Source organism: Leptidea sinapis, chromosome 35, assembly GCF_905404315.1.
Source record: "Leptidea sinapis chromosome 35, ilLepSina1.1, whole genome shotgun sequence".
Taxonomy (NCBI): Eukaryota; Metazoa; Arthropoda; class Insecta; order Lepidoptera; family Pieridae; genus Leptidea; species Leptidea sinapis.
This window is the reverse complement of record NC_066299.1, coordinates 8,319,827-8,347,495: the sequence shown is the minus strand read 5'-3', so window position 1 is coordinate 8,347,495 and position 27,669 is coordinate 8,319,827. Positions and strand designations below refer to the sequence as shown.

Genomic DNA, 27,669 nt, shown 5'->3' with positions numbered 1-27,669 from the left:
TTCCTTTATAGTTAGTTATACTAAAAAAAAAATCTTTATTAGTTTTAACAAATTCTCCATAATAAATAGTGGCAAGAACCTCCTTTTAAACATATAAAGAATGCTTGTGCCAGGAGACTCCGCTCTTTCTTAGCCTTAAAATAACATGTTTAGAGAACTTAATAATATTTTAAAAGTGCGCGCGTGTGTGTGTGTGTGTATGTGTGTTTTAGCGCATGTGTCGTAAGAGCAACTCAGTATCATCATAATTTAGTGGTAGTATCCAGGCGATCAGTGCAATTTTACATTCATGGGCGTTTCTATTATATATACGTAACTGTTTGTTTATTTTATTATAAAGAAATGCCAAATGAAACATTTATACTGCATGCTGTAGAACTCCGTCCTAAATGGTGTAACAAAGGCAACTTTGTCTTTCCTTCGTTTGTGTTCAATATTAGGATCGTATGTTATTGTTTTATGCAATTTTAGAACACATTGTACAATATATAACTTTCTGACAGTTAATAGGTTACAAAGCTGATACAAACGTTCTGTAGAAAAACGTTGTCGCTTAAAGTGCATAACCTTTTAAAGTGCTCTTTGGGCTCTTTCCACTTCCAGTAATCTTGATTTATTAGCACCACCCCATACTGCGACACAATATACAGTTACAGACTGAACTAGAGCTATATATATGTCATGCAGTAAATATCTCTGAGGGCCCTTATTTTTTGATGAATACTTGGGAGCTATGTACCTAAGAGACTTAAATATCCAGATAAATTTATTAATCCTGGCGCTAACATATTCAATTTGAGGAAACCAGGAAAGCCGCTGGTCGACCATAACACCCAGGTATTTCGTGACATGCACTTTGCTAATCTTGGGACAGTTACAGTTAGTACTAGCAGTGTCATCACAATTGTGTATTTTAATTTCAAAATCATTTGTGGGTTGACTTTTGTTGTAAATGGTATGGCAAATGTAGTTTGTTTTAGCAGTATTAATTGTGAGTAAATTGTATTTCAACCAACTGGCAACTAGTGCCATCCCTTGTTCAGCGGCGCATTTTGTTTCTTGCCAGGTGTCTCCTGCAAAGACAATCACCGTATCATCGGCATACATATACTGGTAACTATTTAAAACGGAACGCAATCCCGTATACTGTCAGCCGCATTTTTTGACGCAGCATTCAATTGAGTGTATAAAAGTTTTCTAGTTCATTAAAAAAACTTTTGTTGGAGTACTGTCAAACTAAAAATATTAGGCGTAAAAGTTAGGCACTCGAGTGATTTTGCCTGATCACGTGATCAAAGTACTGCGAGTACCTTACCTCGAAAACGCCAGTGCTCTCAATAGAATATGGCGGCGATCTATGACGTTATATATTTCCCTAGGGTACTGCGGCAGTATACTGGCAGTCCATAACGGAAGGAATTTTTCTACAGTGATAGCACTGTGCAGTGCTCGTAGTGCATATCGGAACATACCGATAATGTTATGTTATAACTGTCTAAACATTATAGAATGTACTCTGTGGTCTATTTTTGTGTTTAGCCCGAAAATAAGACTGATTAAAAAGTCTCGCTACCAGGCCATAATATCTTATTTTAAAAAAAATTACTTTTTTTTTTCTTTGTAGTTTGATTTTATCTGTGCCAGTGCGCTGCGGAGTGCGGATAGTGTTTTTTAGTTTCATTACCATATTTTGTAAATATAAACTGCATTATATATCATGACTAAATAATAAAGATTGTGTTACGCCGGACTTTCTTTAATACTTACGTTATATATTACCTTGTAATGAAATAAATTAAAAAAATAAACATGTTCTCCGGAAAGGATGCCGCTAATCCGGCATATCCCACACAGTGGGCTCTAAACCCAACTGCATATCAAAATGTGGACGATAGTCAGGTCGACTGGGCAGCGCTAGCTCAGCAATGGATTGCCATGAAAGAAGCGGAGGTTATAGTTGGAACATCCCAGTTGAAGGCCGAAGAAGGTGGTGAAGCCCCAATGGATATGGAAATACCAAGTGAGACTTCTATCCCTCCAGGAGCTGAATGGAATTCCTCTACAAACTCATGGGGAGGACCATGGAATCAATGGGGTATGGCTATGATAAATATTGTTCAAATTATACCTTAAGGATAGAGATCCATATTACTTTTTTAAAGAGTAGTAAAGTTGATGATCTTTGATGAATTTAACCAATAATGGTGTAATTTTGTTGTCTTAATAATATAGCCATAAATAGTATAATAATTAAACAACTGATTATGTATACAAGGTATATGTACTTTACATATATTTTTTGTTCAACAATAATAAATTTATGAATACAATGTAATAGTAAACATGCATATAGTTATTAATGATGTATAATATATTATTTAGGTTGGGGGTGGCCTTCTGGGGCAGTTGACCCCAAAATGCCTCCAAATCAAAATATGCCTTTGCCTCCAATGGCTGATCGCTATCCAGTGCCTGAAAATGCAGCTGAAATTCCTGGGTGAGTTGATAACAGTAACTTATTTTATTTTTAATAATGTTTTTTCAGGCACTTTCTTATAATCTGAATTATTTTGCTTAAACTATACAATAGTGTGATGGACATGTTCCTAGTCATGCCATATATACTGTAACAAAGAAAAAACATTTCTATTGCAAATAACATTTATTACTTTTACAGTGTGTTAGTTTAATACATAAATATAAAATAATTTAAAATAAAAAAGCTTATTCAAAGTGGTCTGCATTGGCTGTACTACAGTCCTTTAAATGTTGAGGCCAGTTATCAATAGAAGCACACACTCTTTCCAAGGGAAAATTCTTCACTGCCAATTGTACGGATTGTTTTAGGGACTCCCAATTTTTAAGATGTTTTGAGCAAGCCCTACTCTCCAAAACTGATCATAAATCATACTCCAGCTGATTAAGATCGGGACCAGACAATTTCCAGTCTTCAGCTCTGATGAAGTCCTAAATGTTTGTTTCCAACCAAGACTGTAGACCAATCTTTAAGACCCGGCACCAAGTCTTGCTGGAAGGACCATTCTTGGTTATTGAACATGGTGTTGTTAAGGGGCTTCACCACCTACTCAAGAATGGTATCTTGATACACTTGTGCTAATGTCTTGATACCTTTTTCACAAAAGTATGGCTCAGTCACTCCTTCATAGTTCCACCAAACCATCACAGAAGTCGGACAGTGCCCTCATTGCACTCTGTCGACTAATTGGGAAGCTCTTATAGGCTGCAAGTTGTAAGTCATCTTTTAAAATATGCAACATGGTTCTAGATAGCAATCTTCATCTCCCGAGATAAAATCTTTTGCATTGGACAGGATTTCTTTGAATTCTTTCCCTTACTGCTTTGATCTTTTTCTTAAGAACACTATGTGGACGACCAGATTGTTTTCTGTCAAAATCAGAGAAGGTCTCATTGTGCCTATTTATAGCCATTTGGCTCCATTCCTACTTTGTGTAATGCACTCCATTTTAATATAAAAAAATATAGCAAAATATTGTACAATGTATTGACGCCAAAATGAGAAAACTCAATGTACAATCATATGTAAATGACAGATTCCAAATTCAGATGTAATATTTTTACAATTAAAAAGTATTTATGGCCAGACCAAGTATATTAGCCAGGTGGGCAGATTATGGAATTACCACAGTTTTTTACAGACTTCCAATACATCCAAAGATATCAAATCTCTTCTCTTCTCCTTTACACTTCATCTCTGATCTGATTATGAAATTTTCATTTTTTAGACATTTTTCCACACTTTCATACACATATTATTTATAGGTAAATATTGAATATGTAGAGATAATTGTTCTTAAATTACATAATTTTTAATTAGTGTCATAGGATAATTAAAATTATCAATTTGCTGAGTGAAGGTATGTTTTCGAAATTACATCAGTTTATAGGGGGTTTAGGTTTTAAGGCAAACTAGGAAAATAATTGACAATTTTCAGAGTAGTGAGGGTATTTTGTTGTCAACTTAAACCAGGTTGAAACCTGCTGTACAGCTATGCTTTGTACTTGACCAGAGCACTTCAACATTTCCTTGGCAACTTTCAACAAATTTCTTCTTTTCTGACCCATACACTTGATTTACCGGCTTTAAGTTATACGGATTCGCGATTATCTATCAACTGCGACAAATTACATACCTACAAGTCAAATTTATAAAAACATGAACATGTCAGAACTTCCAATAACCCGCCTCATATCAATTTGAAGTGATGTAGGACCACTGGAAACAGCTCTTAAGTGGATTGAAAAACAAACAGACTGTTAATTTATGACAGCTGAAACTAATTCGTGATATAGCAGGAGTGAAGAGAAAAAGTTGCTTAGGAATTATGTTAAATGACAGTTACATAATGTAAATGAAAGAAAATATGTATGTACAGAAATAAGTGCCTATATCAAATTGGAAAATGTATCTCTTCAATATTTGTTTAAAAAACATTGATTTTTTTTATATTCATTTGTTGTGTTTAATAAATACATCATATTATTTATTAGATACCTACTACAAAATAGCCACAAACCTTTTCCATACATTTGATTATCTGGATTACACAAACAAACACTAACAAATGGTCCAGTTAGTGAAGTTTCTACTGTATAATATATAAATACTATAAAAAATTAAATTGTATCTGATAGCACTGCACTCTTATGTTATACTAGCTGACCCGGCAAACATTGTCTTGCCATATAAAGTATAATTCACGCGATAGTTTTATAAGTAATAAAATATTGCCTATATTATAGCCTGTACATCATTTTGTTCTATTGTCAATAGTTTTTGCAGCGCACGCAAAAATAGGTTTTCGATTTTACAACTTGTGTTACAAAATAGCAATTTTATTACGGATCCCTCGAGCCTTCCTCGATAAATGGACTACCCAACACTGAAAGAATCATTCAGATCGGACCAGTAGTACCAGAGATTAGCGCGTTCAAACAAACAAACAAACACTGCAGCTTTATAATATTAGTATAGATTAAACAACATAATCATTAAGTTAATCATAATCAGTAAATTTTTCATGTAAAAGAATGTGTTGATTCCAGTTATACAACAGGAACAGTACCAGCACCAGCACCAAGTTTCCAACATGGATACTGGACTGCTCCACAAGTTGATCAGAGCAGCGATAACAAAGATAGAAATAGTAGGACCAGTGCCAGCAGGTCGAAAAGCAGGAATAGAGAATCTAAATTGACAAGGAGTAGGCCAAACAGGTAATTAATGGCTAATATTATTAGATTATGACACTATCTCTCTCTACCATCAGTTATTTAGCTGGGTCCATAGTGTATTGATTGTTTTTTTAAAGAGCACAAAAATGAATACTAGGAGAGTTTCTCCTTCCATTTCTCGTCTCTCAAGCCACCATTTTTTTTCCAAAGCGGCAATATTAATATTAATTGATATCAAAAAGGATTCAATTTCGTAGAAATAAGCGCCTTTTTACATTGAATTACTAAATAATAGCTGTAAATATCTTACCTTCCAATATGAGTGCCACCTACCTTTAAAGTTTCAAAAGTGCTGCCCAAATTATGTTTTCAACAGTCAGTCGTGAGTGTGGGGATGGTGGTTTTAGAACTCTTGGATGTTTCCTCCAATCTGCTCACCTTCTTGTTGTCTGTTTTGCCTTTAAAAAGCTGTCACGGGTGGACTACCACAATCGGCACATGTAGCCTCTGAAGTTATTTGTCGAGACACTTTTTCTTCCACGGTGTACTCCCTCCACATCATTTGCTTGTTAACTGATGGAGCAGCCATGTGATGATCGCCAGAACCCGTAACTTCAAGTGCCACAGGTCAACTTTCACTCATGCTATAATGACAATTGAACTATGATGAGTAAAAATTTAAGGCTGAAATGTATATAATACTAGCTGACCTATCAAACCTCGTATTGCCATATAACATAAAAAAAAAACAATTATTAAAATTTTGATGCAACCGATTCAATTATTATATATATAGTATTTGATTGCCATCTTGCAACTCTATATCCGTTTGGTGCATGGAACAGAATAATATAATAATCGTGATACAAACATAGTTGTAGATTGTAGAAGGGCGAAAATTTAAATTTTTATGTATTTTTCAATGCTGAATCATAATAAAATAAAATTAAAAAAAATTGTCAAGAAATTAAAAAACAATTTTTTGGTGGACTACACTTAACATTTAGGGGGATGAAAATAGAAAGTAGCCGATTCTCAGACCTACTGAATATGCATATAAAATTTAGTAAAATCAGTAAAGCCGTTTTGGAGGAGTAAGGTAACTAACATTGTGACACGAGAATTTTATACATAAGATATGTTAGAGGGGTTAACCTGAATAGGGAAACTTTTTCTTTAATGAATGTGTTTAGTTTTAAGGTGTGGTAGAATAATTTGATTAACTTATTGTTGTTTAATATAACTCTATTTTATTTCCAGGGAAAGACCATTACTGCCACCTGTAGTTGAACCAGCAGTACCACCTGTCATGTCTCCTCTGGATGCAGCAAAGAGACGACAATTACCTGCTTGGATTAGAGAAGGTATTGTCATTTCCACAGCATTTATAGCCTGATATTATGATGACTAAGCATCTTTTTTTAAAGACAGTTTACCACCAGTTACTATGAATGGCCACATTTGGGTAACCTTATGAATTCTCTAGTCTAGTGTATGATTAGAATCTTTTATGTGGAGTATGCAGTTTGATTTGCAGAAGAAGTTATATGCATGTAACTTATATTTAGTTCAATTTTTTTTTTGAAATTTCTATTAATATTTATTTCATCTTAAATAGCTTTTCTTATGAAATTTTTGCAGAATAATAATTATTATATGATTGAATAGCTGAAATATATTGCCAAACAAGGGTGTTTATTTTTTAATTGAATAACCATGTTTTTATCTATAATTTGATAACTTTTAGGATATAAAAAATATATACCCTATTCCGCTGAGGAAGAATGCAATGTTCCCAAAGGAGTTGTCATTGCCAATTTCTTAAAGTTGTGACCAAATAGGTCACAACCACACACACCACCATCTCTATTCAATAAAGACTTTTTCGAAATCCATATGAGCTAGGCACTTCTCCCTTCGCCATTCTGGGACCTGTTAAAGTATGAAACATAGAATGATAGTGTAACTTTTATTTTATTATTATATATATTTATTGTAACGAAATTTAAGTGAAAAAAAGTAATACCACTGAGTTTTCTGCCTTCATTCTTCTCAGGGGGGTAATTTTTTATATGTGTGTGTGTGTGATTTCGATTGTTTTTTGAATAAACATATTTGGATTTGAATCAACTGAAATGATAAATAAGATAACATTTAATGATAAATAGTCGGTAACTTATTATATAATATGTGATATAATAGGTATTATTATTTTACATTAGGCTTAGAAAAAATGGAACGTGAGAAACAGAAGGCCTTGGAACGTGAGCAGGAAGCCAAAGCCCAAGAGATTGCTGAGATGGAAAAGAAAAGGCTTGAGGAAGAAGAACTCCAGAGGTTGAAAGCTGCAGCTAGTGGGGAGCCTGTTATGCCAGTGAAGAGCAAATTTGTGAGCAATTTATTATATTTTAAAAGGATTTTCTAATGTATCAAATAAAATCAGACTTATTAAATTATATCAAAAAATGACTCTTGATGAATGTGAAAATATATACATTTTACCATTTACCATCCCTGAAAGGTTGATCTTAAATAAGAAGAGGTGGCAAGAAACAAATTGCTTCTCCTGTAAATCAATAATTATTGATTCATCTTTTAATAATAAATCATTTTACACATTTTAGTAATACAATGTACCTAAATTAATTAAAAAAAAAGAGTTATTGAGTTTAGTAGATGCAATCAATCCCACAATATGCATTTATAAAGGTATTATAAGAGCACCATAGGCTATCGAAACTTTGTCAAATGACTACTCATTTCATACTAAACTAAATTTCAATTTTTGCTTAGGCAGTCCCACCTCTTATTATGTAGAATTCACATCCTCTTTGGAGCATCATATGAACATTATGATTATACATAATATATATATTTTAACTATAAAATAAATTTATTTAAACCTTAACAAAACAATGGAGAGGTCCTGATGACAAGTCATCTAGCCACCACTAGTTGCGTCCGTTCACGAGCATAAAGCGCGGCCCAGTATCACCTCGGCTATATTTTAATTGAGGAAACGACCCGCCACACGACGCCGTCAAATCTATACATATAATAAAATCGTAACAAACTAAAATCTTTACATTGGATATTTAAAAAAAGTACTTACTTACTAGTTAGTACTTAGTTATTAATATAATTTTAGTGTGTCTGTCTGTAGCGTGGACTCGAAGGACGTCGCGGGCGGCAACTAGATTATAATTAACAGACACGAGGGCGGGATGATAAGTAACTGCTATTTAAAAAGTTAAAATTAAAAAAATATATATGTCTATTTTAAATTCGTATCCCTGGCCATCTGTCTTCTAAATTTGAATTTGGTGGCGTGAAAATTTAATTGATTTTTGTCATTTGAAAATATATTTCGTCAACTGTTTTCAAAATGGATAAAATTGAACAAAGAGCGATGATAAAGTTTCTTCATATGAAGGGCATGAATTGGAAAGATATCTATGACTAGTTAAAGAATGTTTTGGGTGAATGTTCTCCTTCTTATGCCACAGTAAAAAACTAGGTGGCTGAGTCCAAAAAGCGTCACAACTTCTGAAATGGTCGTGAAAGTACATGATATGTTTTTAACAGATCGACGATTGAAGTTATCTGAAATAGGTGACACTACAGGTATCTCAAAAGAACGGATACAGCAAATCCTAAATTAGGAATAAAATATGAAAATCGGTCCGTTGGGTGCCGCGATTGCTTATGCACGACCAAAAAATGATTCGGATGCAAAACTCAAAAGAATGTCCGTACCGTGTTCAGAGTAATAAGGCCGATTTGTAACAACAGATGAAACATGTGTTATCATTACACGCCAGAATCAAAAATGTAATCAAAACAGTGGACTCAATCGGGATGCGCGGCCTGGCGCCCCATGGCTGTAAAGTCGGCTGGAAAAGTGATGCCTTCCGTCTTTTGGGATGCAGATGTGAACATGATGATAGATTACCTTCCTGAAGGTAAAAAACTTAATGGAGAATACTACGCTAATCTTCTAGATAAGCTTCATCAATGTGTTCAGCAAAAACGACCAGGATTAGTGAAAAAAAAATCTTCTTTCATCAAGACAACGCTAGGGTTCACACATGTGTTAAAGCTATGGCAAAAATCAACGAATTGAAGTAAGATTTGCTGCCCCACCCACCTTATTCGCTTGATCTAGCGCTCTATCGATATATCGATAGCGATCTATCAGACTTACACGTCTTATTCCCTAAGATTTTTTGGGTGGACAGAAGTTTGCCACAAATGATGAAGTCATAGCCGCTGTAGAGGAGTATTTTGCAGGTCTCGCAAAAAATCATTTTATGGTAGGCATTACTGCTTTAGAGCGAAGATTCTATGATAAGAAGAGACTATGTCGAAAAATGAAATTAATTTTATCACGGAAAGTTAAGTGTTTTCTTATTAGGCTAGTTACTTATCATCCCGCCCACGTATGTTGATTAATATATTATTAACATATAGTTACGAATACACGTGCATGAAAGCAAGAATATTACGAACACATTTATTATATAAGAGATATCCAATACATATGTATTGAGTCGTCACGATATCTCGGGAAAATCATAAAGCGTAGAGATTTGAAATTTGGCACGAATATTCCTTGCGCCGATTAGAGGTTAGCTTAGATTAAGGCGGATTTTACGAAACTCCGCCTGCAAGTTGTTTTTTTAAATTATGCACAAAACAATGTCTGTCGGTTCAGCTAGTTAATTATAAAATTGTCTCCATGTATGTTTTTTTACCGCAGAGTGCTTTCTTCCTCTAAGCTTATAAATAAATTAAAAGTGACTACAGATTTATATACTTGTGACTTATCTTTAATGAAATATTGTAAATTTAGGAAACCGATTCAGAAGGTGAGGAGTCTGAGATAGAAGAAACTGAGGATAATGTTAAGGAAGAAGAAGCGGGGGAAGAAGATGAAGAAATAAAGAAGGAACCAGTTGAAGCAAATCAGCTGGGGAAGAAAAGCAAAGAGGAAATCATGCAGGAAGTGGTATGCACCATTATTATAATAGCATATAATTTTTTTATTATTTCGATAACTCCATAGAGAAACAATGCACAAACGGGTTCTCAAACTAAATAAAAAAAAACTCGAGTTTTTATTGTATGAAACTAAAATATCGTAGACTTATGAAGATATTATATTGGGAATAACAACTAAACTGCATTCATTTATCAACTTGTATGATAATGGTGGGCTATCGTTTATGTAACAATTTCTCATACTTATCTCAAACTTACTGAATTTCAGATCTGTTAATTTGGAACTTAAGTATCGATATCTTTGTTAAAACATCGGATGCATTAATTTAATTTTCGAGCTGTTTGCAGCCAAGATTGGATGTTATTTCTGTGTTAATTTAATGCTTGAACTAAAATGTGATTCATTTGTAAACACTTTCATAAGAATTGATCAACAACAATAATGTTATAACCATACATTAAAGCTATATTACTAAATATATTATTAACTATTCAAATTCAAATATTTTTATTCTATTTTGAATAAAAATAGGAAAATAAATCACTTATTGATGAAAAACCACCTCCCATTCGGAAATTTATGTCTCAAACCTGAGAAGAATGGGCGCAAGAAACTCAGTGGGCTTCTTCTTTTATTATATAAAGTTTCGATACAATCAGATGTATAGTTTAATTAGCGTGACGGGTTATATTGGGTGTTAAATTTAAGTTATCACAACTATAAGACATAGATGTGGCATTAATAAATTAATATGTCAGTTCATTATTAATTGCCACTGTAGTTATAATAGATGCTGAGTACAGGTCGGCCTTCCAGATTTTATTCAAAATAAGTTTTTAAGTCACTTAGTGAACATCACAATCTACTCATTCATAAAGATATGCCTTAGACATTAAAAGTATAGGCTCAAGGATTATATTGAAGTTAAACTTCTTTTGGTGGGTTAGGGAAAATTTATCAGAGTGAATTTTTACGACGCGCGCGCACACCGACACCCAAATTGGACACCCTTACATTAGCTGGTCAACTAGACCATTTGTATCATACTTTCTCTCTGTGCTCTCCAAGCTCTCCTCTCTCCTCGCGTAACTCATATGTCTACTGAACCACAAGCAATGGACGAGAATTAAATAAATTTCAATTTATATACGATATAACAGAGGTGCTCAAGCTTGAACTGCTGGCGATCTACCTCAAAATTGTTAAACTACGATCGATCGGCTCTGAGAGGCTTCAAGTATGTGTGATGAAGGATTGTCGTCTAGGTAGAGTGTGACGATAGATATTAGTTTTGCGCAAAATATGCATTTTTTTAGTCAAGCTAGGTGTAGGTAAGCTCTTTAATGTTAATGAAAAATCTCATAATTATTATTCAAAATTGCGAGTTTATTGGTTCTTACAAAACAAACGCGTTCTAAAGTTCTAAGACTTTGGATGTTGTAGCGTGAAACTGCATGTCCTGAGCATACTTTTCATAAAATGGCTTTTTTTCTCGAGATCGACTCAAAAAGCACTCGCGATCGACCTCTCGATCCCGATCGACCGTTTGAGCACCCCTGCGATATAATAATATTCACTGGTTATATTTAATATTTAATAACATCTTTATTACAATAATGTTTTTTCTACAAACGTAAAATAGCATGAGGAATTATTTGTTTTATTACCCCATTAAAGAATAACATCTTGCGTGCGTACATAAGTAGTACATACACAGTTTTATATACAGGGTGTCCCAAAGTTATGGGATATGAAGGGAAAGTACCTTAAATATCGAAGATATGCTATTTTACTGAAAGAAGACTTTATGTTATTTTTAAAAGTTAGTAATTCTGTATTCAAAGATTTTCTAAAAATTACTTGCCTCGTCTGGGAATCGAACCGACTTAAATGTAAAAAAAAACACCCCTACTCTTATGATGCCATTCGAAAGAATGGCCAAAAACTAATAACTCTTCTTAAGTAACATAGTATTTTAAAAGAATGTAGCCAATTAAGTGGGTATTTTTTTGTAAATTAATTAATTAAATGCTCAAAATGTGATCCCTCTTGTCTTACGCAAATCGCCAATCTTTTAATGAGTCCGCTGCCTGTTGATTTTCTTATCATTTTATTAAGAAGAGTAATTAGTTTTTGACCATTCTTTCGATTGGCATTATAAAAAGTAGGGGTTTTTTTTTTACATTTCAGCCGGTTCGATTCCCAGACGAGGCAAGTAATTTTTAGAAAATCTTTGAAAGCAGAAGTAATAACTTTTAAAAATAACATAAAGTCTTCTTTCAGTAAAATAGCCTATCTTCGATATTTAAGGTATTTTCCCTTCATGTCCCATAACTTTGGGACAACCTGTATAGATATTATATTTGAAAACAGATGTTAGCAGTGCGTCGCTCGCTTACTGAAATCCTGCTGGAAGTGACGGACCAAGAGATACAGTCTGTCAGTCAGGAGGAACTGGCCCGGTATAACACCGCACAAGGTATTTCTTACATTGGCTTATACCAAGGACACTTATCAAGACATTGCTCTATACAGGAAACAATAGTGTACTGACTCATACTGTGATATATATATGTTGTGTTCAGAGGCTGTGATATATTGTACATCGCTAATCAAGTCTTATTTCAGATTGCCAGAAATACATATTGTGTGATTAATGTTGGTTTTATTTATATGGTAAAAGCATCGCGCCTCAACGCTATGAAAGCGAGTCAGTCGAAGGCATTCACCGCTATTGCATCTGGCCTCGGTGAGTGCAATTCTTTGAGATCCTGCAGTGTGTTTTGCGACTGGTCTTCTCATAGGATTATGCATGTCGAAAAAGGTTATTGTGCCTTTAACATAAATTGTTGTGGTTTATATTAAAGGTATTAAAAATATATCTTAATATTTTTTTAATATTAATAAAAATAGCCCTTTAAATTACTGATAAATAACAGAGGCCGACATTCATTCAAAATTATTTATGACGATAATAGTATCAATCTGTTCTGATTTACAATTAGTGATAATTAATATTCCAATCTTTATTATCTTATCTATGCAAAAACAAATATTGTGTACATATCATATTTTACCATAACAACTTGCATAATCCTCACTTAACGTGTTGTGACCTCGAAGACCATTTGCAAGGTATTTGTTCGTATGTGGTGGCTTAAACAATGAATGCCATAAGCCACCATATATTTACATTTATTTCAGCAAACAATACGTCAATGTATTATTTTGATCATATTGGCAAACTGTAAATCTTCTTATTGGATAATATTGGTAAGAAATTTTGTTATAGATGTTATGACTGAGGATGTGTTTTGTGCTTATATTCCTATTGTTTTTTATTTTATTTTTGTATAATAAAATAGTATTTTTTCAATTCAAATCATTTTACATTACATAATCCTAAAAGAAAATAGAATCTATTTGTCAATTTCAATGTATCTGACACAGTGAACGCATATAAATAAACAAAACACAAAACAAAAAATAAACTTACAAACAAAATTGATAGGGTTAAAAACAAAAATGTAGAGAAACTCATTGTTACACTGAATTTGATTTGATATTAGAAATATTTAAATGACCCCCTTAAATGAGTTTATTAAACATTTTCAGGTGTGTGTTTTTCTTAGGAATTAAGTATGTCATTGAACAAAATCGTATTGCCATCGAGCCAAATAAATACTCGTCACAAAAAATTAATACACATAATTAGTACACGGCTTCTAAAAAGCATTGTGAATTTCTTATTGCATAAATAGAAATCTTCATTTTTAAATTGGAGTGATCACATTTTAGATGTCTTGTCAGGTATCATTAGAAATCATTTCTGTCTCTAATTGAATATTGCTTTAATCCATCCATCTTTACGACTAATGTCTCGTAGGAATCTTAATTAAAACAAATGAAATAAGAAAGGCACTAGCACGTACACATTTTTTCATATATCTAGAGTAGAAAAATTCGAAAAAAAGTGAATATTACCGAAAAACAAAAAGACACACCCAATACCAGTCTACAAAAAGGCAAACAAAAAACCAAATCTGAATATTTTAGTTCTACTACTACCTACAGTTTGCATAATGCCATCCCTCAAATAAAATACATTTTATTGTATTTTTAAGTAATTAGTTTAGTAACACCTGAAAAGTGATTCAATTCCCCTTGGGACGACGTTCCTTATAATTTCTGCACCACTTTGTACCCCATGATTGTATTTTTAATACTTCTTTTATCTGTTTTTAAAATCCCGTTCGACCAGGATCCGATCGCACTTACTCCAAACCGAACTGATCCGAGTGTCGGTACAGTTTGTAAGCCCCGCCCACTAACGGTATAGTTTTAGTTGCGCTATTTTAAAGCGTCAGAAATGATTACAATTTTTATATGCGTTCACTGATCTTACATGATTTTATAAATAATTAGTTACTGTGACAAAACATATTTTATCTTGCCTTGTATATTTACTTTTACGGTCTAACAAATAAACTTCATACAAAGTAATACATAGGAGAATAAACCACGAATATGAAAAATGTTGACTTATATCTGACTTTATCGCTGACAACACTTTCAATACAATGATATAATTTCGGAGTTAATTTTGAAACGTTTTACGTCCGAATAAACCAATCATAAGCAAAATTTCCATTTGTAATCATATATGGTTTATGAAAAGAAATAAATATTAGTTTACTATGAGCTAATACAGGTTTTAGGTACTATTGAATATTTTTAAGTAAACTCTTATATCTTAATTAACTGCTAAAATAATTTTTCATCATACAAAAAGAAAAAAGCTATATTCGTGGACAAAGTAAGTAGTTCCGATTGAAAATTGGTGTCAATAATATGCATATGCAGAAATAGAGCCGTTCTAATTGTTTAGCACATTGCTTTTTGCCCTATATCATCAGTATATATCACAAAAGTGAGGTTACATTACACCTGTTCGTTAACAAGGCACGATAAAACACGTGTGTTAGGTTGTAAGGTATGTCACGACCTTGTATTACCTACAACGTTTCTGCAGGTCTTGGGGCGTATGAGAGTAGCAGCGACAGCGACGAAGACGAATCAAACGACCTTTCTGATCACCAGTTACAGGTTAGTTTTTTTTAGGCTTTTGTACCTTCCTTTATGAGAATAAGGGACGAGACGAGCAGGACGTTCAGCTAATGGTAATTAATACGCCCTGCCCATTACAATGCAGTGCCGCTCAGGATCCTTGAAAAACCCAAAAATTCTGAGCGGCACTACAACTACGCTCGTCGCCTTGAGACATAAGATGTTAAGTCTCAATTGTCCAGTAATTTCACTTGTTTGTAGTGTAGTCACACAAGCTGCAGTGGACTTAAAATATTGATATATTCGTTTACACACACTAAAAAAAGGCATGCAAGAAAATAGCAGGCGCCATTTTCATGCTATTTTATATTTATTTCTGATTGTACGCAGGCGTCTGTCACTCTGCGCAGGTAGGTATCGAAGATTTGCTAGCAGATGCGATGTCGACAACCATACACGTGTCCGCGGTAAATCATTTTTGCTGCACATGTCCAGAGTCCGGATATTGAGGGCTCGGTAGGGCCTTGCAATGCTCTTGGATGTATTGTATATACATATATGTAGATGACAGTCGTCCCGCAAAGAATTGGCACGTATAACACATAGCGACATGTGACGTATTACACGTAACCCCACGGGGGTTGTAAAGCCGACAGCGGCACGGGCAAGTGACTCACCTGAAAGTTAGCCGCAATAAGAATCAAGGGAAGCTTTATTTCTGAATGAAACTTGAAGGTGTATGTCTCTAAAGTCGTATAAATACCTACAGCAGTCTTCATAAAGGATCACAAGTATACCGCTCTATGTTGTGGAAGAATGAGGCAGTAGGGCTAATTAGAAAAACTAAGACTATAATCTGACACTGTAGACTAAACAAAAACCTCTCAATCTCAGGCCTCTAAGATTGCAGAGCGTGTTGATTTTGTAGTGCAGATGAAACCCCGTAACACATTCTCTGTGAATGCTTACGTTTACGCCTTAAAGGACCACTTTAAAGACACGTTTTAAGTCTAACGTCAGCTTTCTCATGTCGAAATGTTGATTTAACGTGTGACAATCACGATCTTTTGACATATTCATAACCTCTGCTATCTCTCTCACTTTAATTCGGCGGACGTCCAACACCATTTGGTCAACTTTGGCCATGTATTCATCGGTAGTGGCAGTTTTTCGACGTCCCGAACGTTCATCGACTCTTACGGCCACATTTCAATTCAGCTGCCCAAAATTTCATTGTGGCGCAGTGTCCTACATACACAGAATCCAAAACGAATTTGATTTGCGTAGGCGTATTTGCCTTTCAAAAACAAATATTAAATGTCATCTCGATACTAAATTTTGTCCATTTTCAAAAAACACTCAAATGACTGTTACATAAATATTGCACGTCCAAAGTGGCTGAAACTTTGGTGAGTCACTGTCAACAGATGAACAACGAAATTCACTAGCTTTTATTAACGAGTGCTACTACTACAGTACTATGTTGAGGTCGGAAACTTTTCAGACTACCCTCTTATTTGTCTAGTCTATACATCTTATAACGATTTGCATTCAAATTCGTATTTAAAAGTTTTAATAATAAGCTGTAACCGTATTTCCAGTGTACCCAATGAGTAATTAAATTACAATTCTACTTCAAGCAATTACTTTTAAACATTGTCTGTAATAATTAATAGACCGTATTTCCTTCACATTACACGTAAATCCTTGACAACATACAATAATTATAGACATTAGCATCACTAACAACAACATCAAATTTTCTCATAATTAAACAATTCGATTTATTCTCTGTATGTGTGGTGATTCTTTTAATTTACTGGTCATCCTGAATATGATACAAAGCCATAATAAAGATAATATGACATTGTCTTTGATGGGGGTGTAAATTTTTAAGTAGGTATAGTATTGTGTCCTAAATAGTAAACAAATATGGCGTACAGGATACCAACCATAATTCATAAGAGATGGGAGACCATCGGACGAATGAACATCTGAACTTAGGCGCCGACCCCGATGCTCGCGGTCTTGAGGCCAGAGTTCTGGGTTCCGCGGTCACACTTGTGCACACTGCGATTGGTCCGGTCTTGTTTGGAGTTCAGTTTCAGTAGGTAATCTTTGCGACTGGTTAGGTGACGCGACACATGCTCTTTTAAAAATTAAAATGTCACCCTACCACGATACTAATACTTCATCTTCGGTAGATGAAAATCTTTAACTGTGAACCCTTGCCCATTCACATAAAAAGAGTAAGTAATGGGAGACCGCCGGTTTTTTTTGTCATGAACGAAAAGTTTTCGGTAGGAGTAATACAAGTTATTTTAATAATTTAACTACCCGGATTCCGATGACAATTTATAGACTCTTCTGAACCAAGTATTATAGTATGTATGTATATGTATGGGGTATGTGTATCTGTCGCAGCACCTAGTATTGCCTTCAAGCTACAATATTTTGTCTTCTTCTTTTTACTTGTTCAATACAATTCAACCGAGATGCCGAGCCAATTTTTTCTAACTCTTCTCTGACTACTCATTGTAATTGCATTTCAGCCATTATAAAACTCTTATTATTTTTGCAAAGCAACATAGTGAACATATTTTTTTAAGTTCAAAAAAACAAGTCAACGTACGGTAGGGGGATTTCCGTTAGGATCGAAATCCTCGCTTCATTTTATGAAATAATATGATTCGAAATAATAATAATTACAATAATATAAGTATATTAAAAGCAATTAAAAATCTTCTTTATTTTACAGAATACACTACAATTTTAAAACCTAAAAAAAATTGGCCGTAGTTTAGTACTTTGTAATTTGAAGGTAAGTATTTAAATTTTTAAAAAGCGCTGTTTCCATTCTAGATATTTCATTCTCATTGTCCCATCTTCTATTATTCAAAGACAAAGTAGCGTATCAAAACGTCAAAATGTGATATTCATACTTTATCTGTGGAAGTTGGTTCTGTTAATATTTGGATTTGGATTAGTGTAATTCATAGCGTGTGTGTTTCTGAAATAGTTATTAATGATAAAATAAAGTCTAAAATGTGTGAGTATCCCAAAATAAGTGATATTTTTTTTCATGGTAATATTTGTTTATCATTTTATACATAAGGAAAAATAGACTAATAACCGATCAACTTGAAGTGGGTTAAAATGACGTACAAAGATTCCGTAATATAATGTATAGAGACAGGCGAAGCTAATCTGCGATAGTAAGCGTAGGTATAATAGAGTAGTTATAACACAGATGTTTCGCGGTCGCTCCATCGTTAGTGTTTACAATATGGCTATTTGCATCTCACGTTGTATTATACGCATTCGTCTGTATCTGTCTAGTCTGTATGAAACTATTTTATATAGAGTTTTAATTCGTTTTGAATTTTTGACATAATATGTATAAAAACGCCTGGCTCCCGGGGGGTTGGCATAGATTACGGACCTATTTATTCGATTTGAATTGTTTCCCTGGCCATATAACCATTGCAGACTCTTATGCTTAGATCTATAGAACTTACTTAGACTCTGCTGAGACTTTACGTACGTAAAACTTAGCTGAGTGTAATAAAACGCCAACTTGACTTTAGCATTTGGCTGTCTTAGCTTAAGCTCAGCATAATTTCAGCTGTCAAATAACTATTAAAACGAAATCAAAGATTATGCTAAGCTTAGTCTAAACTAAGTTATACGTAAGAAAAGTCTGAGCAAAGTGTAAGTACGCTCTATAGATCTTAGTCCCAGAGGGATACGCAGAGATTACGGACCTATGTCCAATATAGGATAATAAGGATGGAGGAATTGGAAAGGATTTCCATGGAGAAAGGAAAGGGAGTCAGACAAGGTGAGTGATCTTAAAGTGAGATTAACAGCACTTCGGAGTTTGTAGAGGGGAACCCAGGGGTCACCTGCGTAACCATTATAAGAGAAATAGAATAGTCCATATATAAGCGATCATTCTTGAATGATGATAAAGTATATAAATAGAAACCAAGAAAATACTCATAACCGGGAGATTATACCTAGAAATAGCTCTATTTATTACTAAATACACCTATAAATCAGCTCGATCACGTAATGTAACACTTGTAATTTATATGTTTATATTAGCTGCCCAGCAAACGTTGTATTGCCATACAAATGGAAAATAACATTTATGGGTTATAAAAATAAGATGTTGCCTGATTCTCAGACCTGCCCGATATGCACACAAAATTTCATACAAATCGCATCAGCCGTTTTGGAGGAGTTGGGTAACAAACACCGCGACACGAGAATTTTATATATTAGATAGATTTTCCTTGTGCACCAATTTTATATCTATATAGTTTTTAAAAAGTGGCGATTCCTTGCGGTTAAGGGACAATCTAGCAATATGGTACGAATGTACGTTACGGGTATGTTATAGCTAGGGTTGCCAACTTTTTTTTACAAGAAATAAAGTCATTAAACAGTTTTTTAGAAAAATGAACAGTATTTTATTTATTTATTGTTTTAAATACATGTTTTTTTGAACTTCTCGCATAACTTACTAATTTAATCTTGTTTAAAAACTTCATACGCCTCACCACAATTACAACTAAAATTAAAACAAATGAGGTAATTCACGGTCCACGTAAAAAAAAGGTTATACGTCCTGAGAATGAGAAAGAGAACGCGTACACTCGCATGTCTGTCACTGATAGTCTTGAATATTTGACATTGACAGATTTGTTCAGAAACTCGGTGTGATTTGTTTGTGGCTACGCTCACGTTGTGCCGCAGTGAGCGCCCCCTGACTAAATAAAACAAAGTGTGAGCGAGTAAGTATAACACATAATGTGTTTGCATGCTGAAAACAGTATTTTGTATTCTTTATTTTTGTTCAACAGTAAAAAGTATAATTTAGTGAAAAACAGTATAATACTGTTGAAAACAGTATAGTTGGCAACCCTAGTTATAGGTAGGACGTATCTATATTCAGTCCGTATTCTAACAACAACTACTTATTAATTACATTGGTACGATTACACAGTTGTTTAGAAATCCGAAATATAATGAAGCGGCGATCCGAGGTTGTTTAAATCGTTACGTGTTCTGCTACAGAATGCTGTGACGTAATTAGACTGAATTACTGGAACTGGTTTCATGATAATGTTTTTATTCAAAATAGGATTTAAAATCACTTATTGAACGTCAAAATCTACCACCCATTCAAAAGAGACTGCCTCAGACCTGAGAAGCATGGCCGCAAGAAACTCACCGGGCTTTTTTTTTTTAATATAAAATATGGATTACAATGTAATATCGTACAATAAACATTTATAATTAAAGAGTCTGAGGGTGTTCGCGCTTTATTCCCAGTGCGTGGTGTCATTAAGAAAATCGTTTATGCTATAATAACCTTTCCCACACAAACGTTTTTTAACAATTCTTTTAAATTTCGTAACACATTTGTTTTGTACATTTTCTGGGATCATATTGTAGAAGCATATACATCGCTCAACAAAAGACTTACTAACTCGACCCAACCGAGTAGTAGGCATAACAAGTTTATGTTTGTTCCTCGTGTTAACATTATGAATGTCACAGTTTCTAGCAAATTCCTCAATGTGCTTATGAACATACAAAACATTATCGAAAATGTATTGAGAAGCAACAGTCAAAATGTTTATTTCTTTAAATTTTTCTCTTAATGATTCTTTAGGACCTAGGTTATAAATCGCGCGAATAGCCCTCTTCTGCAGCACAAAGATAGTACTAATATCGGCCGCACTGCTCCATAACAATATACCATAGGACATAATACTATGAAAATAACTAAAGTATACTAATCTCGCCGTATCTATGTCAGTTAACCGTCTAATTTTCTTAACCGCATATGCTGCAGAACTAAGCCTATTCGCCATCCTTCAATATGGGGGCCCCACTGCAATTTGGAATCAAGAGTAATGCCAAGAAATATAGCAGATTCCACTGGTTTTACCACCTCTCCATTTAATAAAATATTCGCATCTACATTTTTGAGATTTGGCGCGGTGAATTTAATATATTTGGTTTTATGACTATTTAACAATAAGTTATTGGCGCTAAACCAGTACACGATGTCAGATAGAGCATTGTTTACTTCGTCAAGATAAAACTTGGCTTCGTTTCACTTTGAATATAAGTGAAGTGTCATCCGCAAACAATACCACCTTGTGTTTTTTGAATAATGTTCAAAACAAATGGATATAATAGCAATCAATGCTTGAAACATATTAAACTATGATATATTTCGGAACTACACATTGTCGGAAAACGTCATATTGATGTCACATTTGGGTCTAGAAAATCATCATAATATTTCATACATACTGTAAAAAATTATTAAAATCCATTACCAACTTTATTGGATATGTTTTATATACCTACCCTACCAAAAACTTACTAAACTTAACTTAAACTTACCTGAAATCTCGAGAAATTAATCATTTATAAATACTTTATGCATATTATTCCTACAGTCTATACCTAGACCCAGTTATGATGCTTTATAAATCGTCTTAAAGCCAAAAAAGCAGAAACAATACTGGGTCTCGAAATCTCGAGCGATTGCCAATTCCGTGGCCATCAATACAGCACGGCAATACTTCAAGCTGGCCCACATTCTAGCGCTCTAAAAAGCGCAGGTCCGGCCACACATGGAGTATTGATGTCATCTCTGGTCTGGCGCACCCCAATATCAGCTCGATCCATTTGACCGCGTGCAACGCAGAGCAGCTCCAATTGTCGGGGACCCAGTACTCTGTGAATTGCTGGATCACTTGGCGTTGCGTAGACGTCGCTTCATTGTGTGTCTTCTACCGCATTTATCACGGGGAGTGTTCCGAAGAGCTGTTGAACCTGATTCCCGTCGCCGAATTCCACCTTCGCACGACACGCCACTCCTCCACAGTGCGGTTTTCAAGGAGCTTTCTTCCTCGTACTACAAAGATGTGGAATGAGCTTCTTTGTGCGGTGTTTCCGGGATGATAGGACATGGGTACCTTCAAAAAAAGCGCGTACACCTTCCTTAAAGGCCTGCAACGCTCTTGTGATTCCTCTGGTGTTGCAAGAGAATGTGGGCGGCAGTGATGACTTAACACCAGGTGACCCGTACGCTCGTTTGTCCTCCTATTCGTTAAAAAAAACAATTATTTTGTTTAAATATCGTAACACACTTAAAAATTGGAGCATACCCGATAGATAAGACTGCTTCCGCCTGAATAGTATCGAGTACTGTATTCTTATGGCTGATGGCTTGTAGTTTAAAAATATGTTTATTAACAGTCTATATCACTGTGACAAAGAAGGGGAGCTAATACGAGCATACATCATTAAAAGTTTTACAATTATTTTGTAGCTAAACAATAATTATAACTATAAACATAATACTATAATTACATTAAATTAAAACTATCATTACGGGGAAGTGTACCAAAAATACTGGCAGCATTTCCTCGCTGGATAGCAAGGCTGATCCGTGCACCAAAATAGGTGTCCGCGCTTGGGTTTCCAGTCACCAAACTGCACAAATATGTAAAACTTACTGAGACCGACATATTTGCGACGTTTGCTGTCTTCGGCAGTTGAAGCAGCAGCCCCAGTACCAACTGAAAACAAAAAACCAACTTTTAGCTTTATCTGAAGTATAATAATTAAAATGGTATGCTTAAAAGAGATTCCAATCAAATACGCTTCTTTTTTACGTAAATTTAATGATAATTACCAGGAGATAATAAAAAGCAAGAAGTCAGAATTCGAGCGGACATCGCGCGAGATCGAGGCGGACGTGCGGCGAGCAGAGCAGCGCGAGGAAGGAGCGGTCGTCGGGGAGGAGAGCACTACGCCCAACGCTACGCCGGAGATGCCGAGATCACGTAAGACTACATCATTATCATATTTACATGTATTTTGTGAAGTACTATCACTTGCCGTCGAATGAGCCAAATAAGAGCTGTCCACAGAGTTTATTAATTAATATGCTCACAGAATACCTTCATTTATTTACTGTAGCTAATGTAGTAATTTACATTTGCTTTTTTGACCTACTCGTGTAAAGCATTACTTTTAAGTAGGTGAAGTTGAAATGATTTGTAAAACGATGACGCTGTAAATGTTGATTTAAAAGAGTGGCAATGAGTTTCTTGCCACATCTTCAGATTAAACGTCAACCTATCGCGAAGTTGTGGACATTTAAAAAGAAAAGAAAACTGACATTCATAAGATTACCTTGACCTACATGAATTAAGTGATTTTGATTTATCACAGATATTAAATATGCCCAAAACAAGCTAGATTCCACTTGACATAAGACCAATTATTATTTATTATATTGCGCTACACTGAACCGCACAACTTTCTTCCGAGTTCTTGATGAAACAATGTCTTATTCAAAGTCAATCAGCTGTAACCACAAGTAAAACGTTCAAGAGTAAAATAATATAGACAGGATGCAAATACGCTGATAATCAGCTGACTTATATTAACTGCAAGCGGCAAACGACTACTGCGAGTCACCTTTCAATACCTATCAACAATTTTGTTGTATGATAAGCTGATGATACGTTTTAATGTGTGTCAACCCGTGTCGTGTTTTGTTTTGGTCATTGTTACTATTGTACGGTGTAGTGTGCAGTCACAGTTTATTGGCAACCAACTGATTAACGCAACAACTTGGGCTTGTTGATGCGTAAATCACGGTCATATTTGAGGACTTACATCATTAATTTAAGGGTCAATCATGATAAAACACTGACAGAGTGCAATGACAATGATAACTCGAGACTAACTCACGAATCAAGTGAACGAATATCAAAACTTGTATATTGTTCAAAGAACGTTTGGTATATTCAGTTAAGTATTGGGTTTATGGACCATTCAAAATCCGATTGTCATAATTGTCTGATGTTACGAGAAATAAAAATAAATTTAAATTTAATTATATTTAATCATATGATTGTGTTTGTCGATGATAATATCTAGTTGTATAAACCCCATATTAGTTAATGAAGTCATTATAATATATGTGTATATTCATCATGTCATTCGACACAGCTGCGTCTATATTGCAATATAATATTAACATATTAACAAAATCGATTAACATCAGTACTGGAGGTCTGCCTGCAAAACTATGCACTAATGCACTCTTCACGTGTAATGTAAACAATGGTAAAATGCAACATTAAATTGATTTTTCTTATTAAATAGATGCAATGGTTTTCAGGTTCTTCAGCAACTCCACCTCCAAAAGATAGCGACACCCCAGAGAAAAAACAGGAACGTCGTTTTTCTAAAGACAAAAGATTTAATAATAAATCAGCGGACAAAGTAGACGTTGGTCACAAATTAGATACAATTCACGAAGAAAAACAGCGAAAGTATAGTATACACGATACTACTCCAAGTCCTCCAAAAAATTCTAAAAACCACAATAAGGAAAGCAGCACTTCCACCAGCAGCAATTCTGATGCTTCATCTAGTTCAAGCTCCTCGGAAAGTGAGACCGACACACAGACTGAGAGTAGATCCAAAAAGCGTAAACGTAATAGTTCAAGCTCTAGCAATACTCCAAAAGAATCTAAAAAACATAAAAAAGATAAATCGTATAAACAAAGTGAGCATTCTAAAACTAAACACGAAGGTTATATATCAGAAACATCCAAGTCTAAAAGGCACGACCACAAAAGACAAAAGTCTAAAAGCAAGGACGACTATGAAAGCTATAAGTCTAAAAATAGGGACGACCATGAAAGCCATAAGTCTAAACATAGGGATGACTACGAAAGCCTTAAGTCTAGAAGTAGGGATGAGCGTTCGCATAAAGATAGGTATAGGGACGATGATAACAGGGCAAGGAAGCATTCCCGGAAATCACGTTCGATAAGCTACGAGTCGCGGTCCGGTCGTAAACGGTCCCGGGACCGATCAGATGATAGGTCGCGTCGGCGGGATAAACGTTCCTACGATAGAGATTCCAGACGGGATAGGTCTTATGAAAGGTCCAGAGATTACGACAAATACGATAGGTATGATCGTAGGGACTACGAGCGCCGAAGATCCCGCAGTGGCAGCCATTCCAGATATCGTAGATGAACACCAGGTTTACTTTCTAAAAGGTTGTATTTTTATTTAAATTTATACTCTTAAATTTATTACTAAATTATGTATAGTGTTCTTTGTTGAAAATTTATTCACTTGTGATAGCTAGGATAATATTAAAATCTTGTTTGCTCTTAAAATAATTAAATAAGTAACATACTACAAAATTTTAAATTACAAGACAATAATTGTCATCTGTTATTATTGTTAGCTGTAGTTAAATGTTATAAAATAATTTGTTTTTTCTATTTCAGATATGTGAAGTCTTGATCTTCAGGTGTAAATACTAGTTTTCATGTATATTAATAGCTGTGTACTGCATTGCATTTTAACAATAAATATTTAAAATTAAAGTGTTTTGTGTTATTTTCACGTTATATTAAGCTAGCTTAGTATGATTGGAAATTTATTTAACTAAAAAAAATAAAAATATTGATCGTTCCTTGGTCAAAATTGTTTAAGACGGGTTTTCGCTGTCCAATTAGATCATAGATAAATTATACGACTAGATTGAGCCTCTTCACAACAGATGAAAACAGGCCAGGTTTATTACTATTATTTTAGTGTCAGCTAGCAACCTACATCTTACACTCCCGATTTGTACATTGTTCAAAATGCAGGTTATCAGTCAACCTTTCTTTTTTTTGACGTTTTTACAGCCACAGTCTTTCTAGACATATAAATGATCTTGGATCAATGTTTTACGAGCAAAACCCCATAGGTGTATACTGGGATTCTGTTTTTGTCCAACTTCCGAGTTGTGTTGACAACATGATTTGATGCTGCAAGAGGGAGATAATTTTAATTAATTAAAAGGCTAAGATCTAAAAAGTACCACCAAAAGCAGAAGGCAGTTACTTGTTTGAAGAATTAATAAACATGTATGAGCAGAACTGTATTTTAGTTCATTTAGATTGGATACTGTCATTTTACTGTACTTAAAATATATATATGAATATTAAAACGTCTACAATATACTGGTAGAATCCTAGTGTACTTAGTGAAAACCCTGCTTTTGCCAATTGTGTTCACTGTTAACAAGGATACAATATGGTTCGAGAAAACAACAGCCGGTAATTGATTCCAGAATGTGGTAGTGTGCGGCAAGAAATTTCTTGCCTGGTTGTGTTTTTGTAGATAGGTACTTATTTTTAACTCAGCATATAACCATCTTGACGTACCTAGGTGCTTTTACAAAATAACAAAAACAAATTGAAATTATCAACCAAAATAAATGTTACCAAATATCGTATTAAGCATACTTTCGTTGTTAAAATAGTAGGAAAGAATATTATAGGTATCTCTACCAAAAATTTAATTCTATTTTAAATTAACTGGAATTGTCACTGCAGTTTATAACATTAGGTATGTTTCACTTGACTGCAAGTTTGTTTTTTACTTTCACTGCTGCTATATCAAAATTTTTGAAGCGAAGCTTTTATACCTACGAACATTCGGGCACTTCGCCGCGCGGGATCTCTAACGAAGCTAAGTGTCAGATTCCAGCATTACACTAGAGCGTCAGATTTAGGACTGTTACAATAGTTACCGGTAATAGATATAGACTGTTTTCCAATTACAGGACTATAGCGCATTATGCGGCATAATGTTCCAACTACAGCAACGCTTCGCAGTTCGCACTCTCAAAAGTACTGCTTTCGCGTGATGCGTAGAATAGGTACCAACTCAATGGCAGAAAACTAACGTGTGTTTTTCCTATAAATTGGCATTGATCCAAATTTTATTTACTATTGGTAGTAATATTGTTTATTGTTGAAAAAATTTTGAAAGCTTTCGTTTCGTCGTAGTTTTTAAAAAATAATAAAACTTAATTCAGTCTGAATTGTTGTATAGTGTTAAAAAAATGTAAGTACGGATAAAGGTACAAATTTACCGGAAAATGATTTAAATATTCTTCGTTTATTGTATTTTGGTTTGAGCTGTTGGTCTTGCTACCAATGCTCTAAATAAATAAAACTAATGAGGGTTCAAACATTGTCTAGGTATTTAATTTTATTTAAGCCAAATTCAGAAAATTTTACACGAAGAATTGAAAGTTCGGAAACTTTGTTGTCGTTGGATGTTCATCATCATCCCTCATGTTGCGGCTTCATTCAGTTGTGTTTTGGAATAGTGTTTTTTTGTTAATTTTTTTTTAAGTTACGTAAAACTTATAGTGTGAATACGTACTATAAGAGTATCAAGTATTTTTTTATAAGAGTATTTTACCTTGGTGTTATTCATATTTCTTCACGTAGCTGTGAAAGTCATTTATTATTATTAAG

The 27,669-nt window shown here is 34.3% G+C and overlaps 1 protein-coding gene across 2 annotated transcripts; it reads left to right on the top strand.

Annotated features, from left to right (window-relative positions):
* Nucleotides 1-1,622: 1,622 nt before the first annotated feature.
* Nucleotides 1,623-25,737, top strand: LOC126975200 (arginine/serine-rich protein PNISR). Of its 2 annotated transcripts, XM_050822982.1 has the most exons (12): nt 1,623-2,095; nt 2,383-2,497; nt 5,086-5,256; nt 6,475-6,578; nt 7,437-7,603; nt 10,067-10,222; nt 12,590-12,695; nt 12,900-12,965; nt 15,249-15,322; nt 23,013-23,160; nt 24,510-25,401; nt 25,639-25,737. In XM_050822982.1, the coding sequence occupies exons 1-11, from the start codon at nt 1,810-1,812 to the stop codon at nt 25,376-25,378; spliced, it is 2,262 nt and encodes a 753-aa protein (XP_050678939.1). In that variant the 5' UTR covers nt 1,623-1,809; the 3' UTR covers nt 25,379-25,401; nt 25,639-25,737. The 2 variants fall into 2 exon arrangements, with proteins under 2 accessions (XP_050678939.1, XP_050678940.1); XM_050822983.1 differs by lacking the exons at nt 12,900-12,965; nt 15,249-15,322; nt 23,013-23,160; nt 24,510-25,401; nt 25,639-25,737 and having other exon boundaries at nt 1,627-2,095; nt 12,590-12,873.
* Nucleotides 25,738-27,669: the final 1,932 nt, after the last annotated feature.

Excerpts from the sequence above, each read along its gene's own strand:
- LOC126975200 (XM_050822982.1), top strand. The coding sequence starts at position 1,810 with ATGTTCTCCGGAAAGGATGCCGCTAATCCGGCATATCCCACACAGTGG. Across the intron at positions 12,966-15,248 it reads CGCTATTGCATCTGGCCTCG|GTCTTGGGGCGTATGAGAGT; the intron begins GTGAGTGCAATT and ends ACGTTTCTGCAG. Across the intron at positions 15,323-23,012 it reads TTTCTGATCACCAGTTACAG|GAGATAATAAAAAGCAAGAA; the intron begins GTTAGTTTTTTT and ends GATAATTACCAG.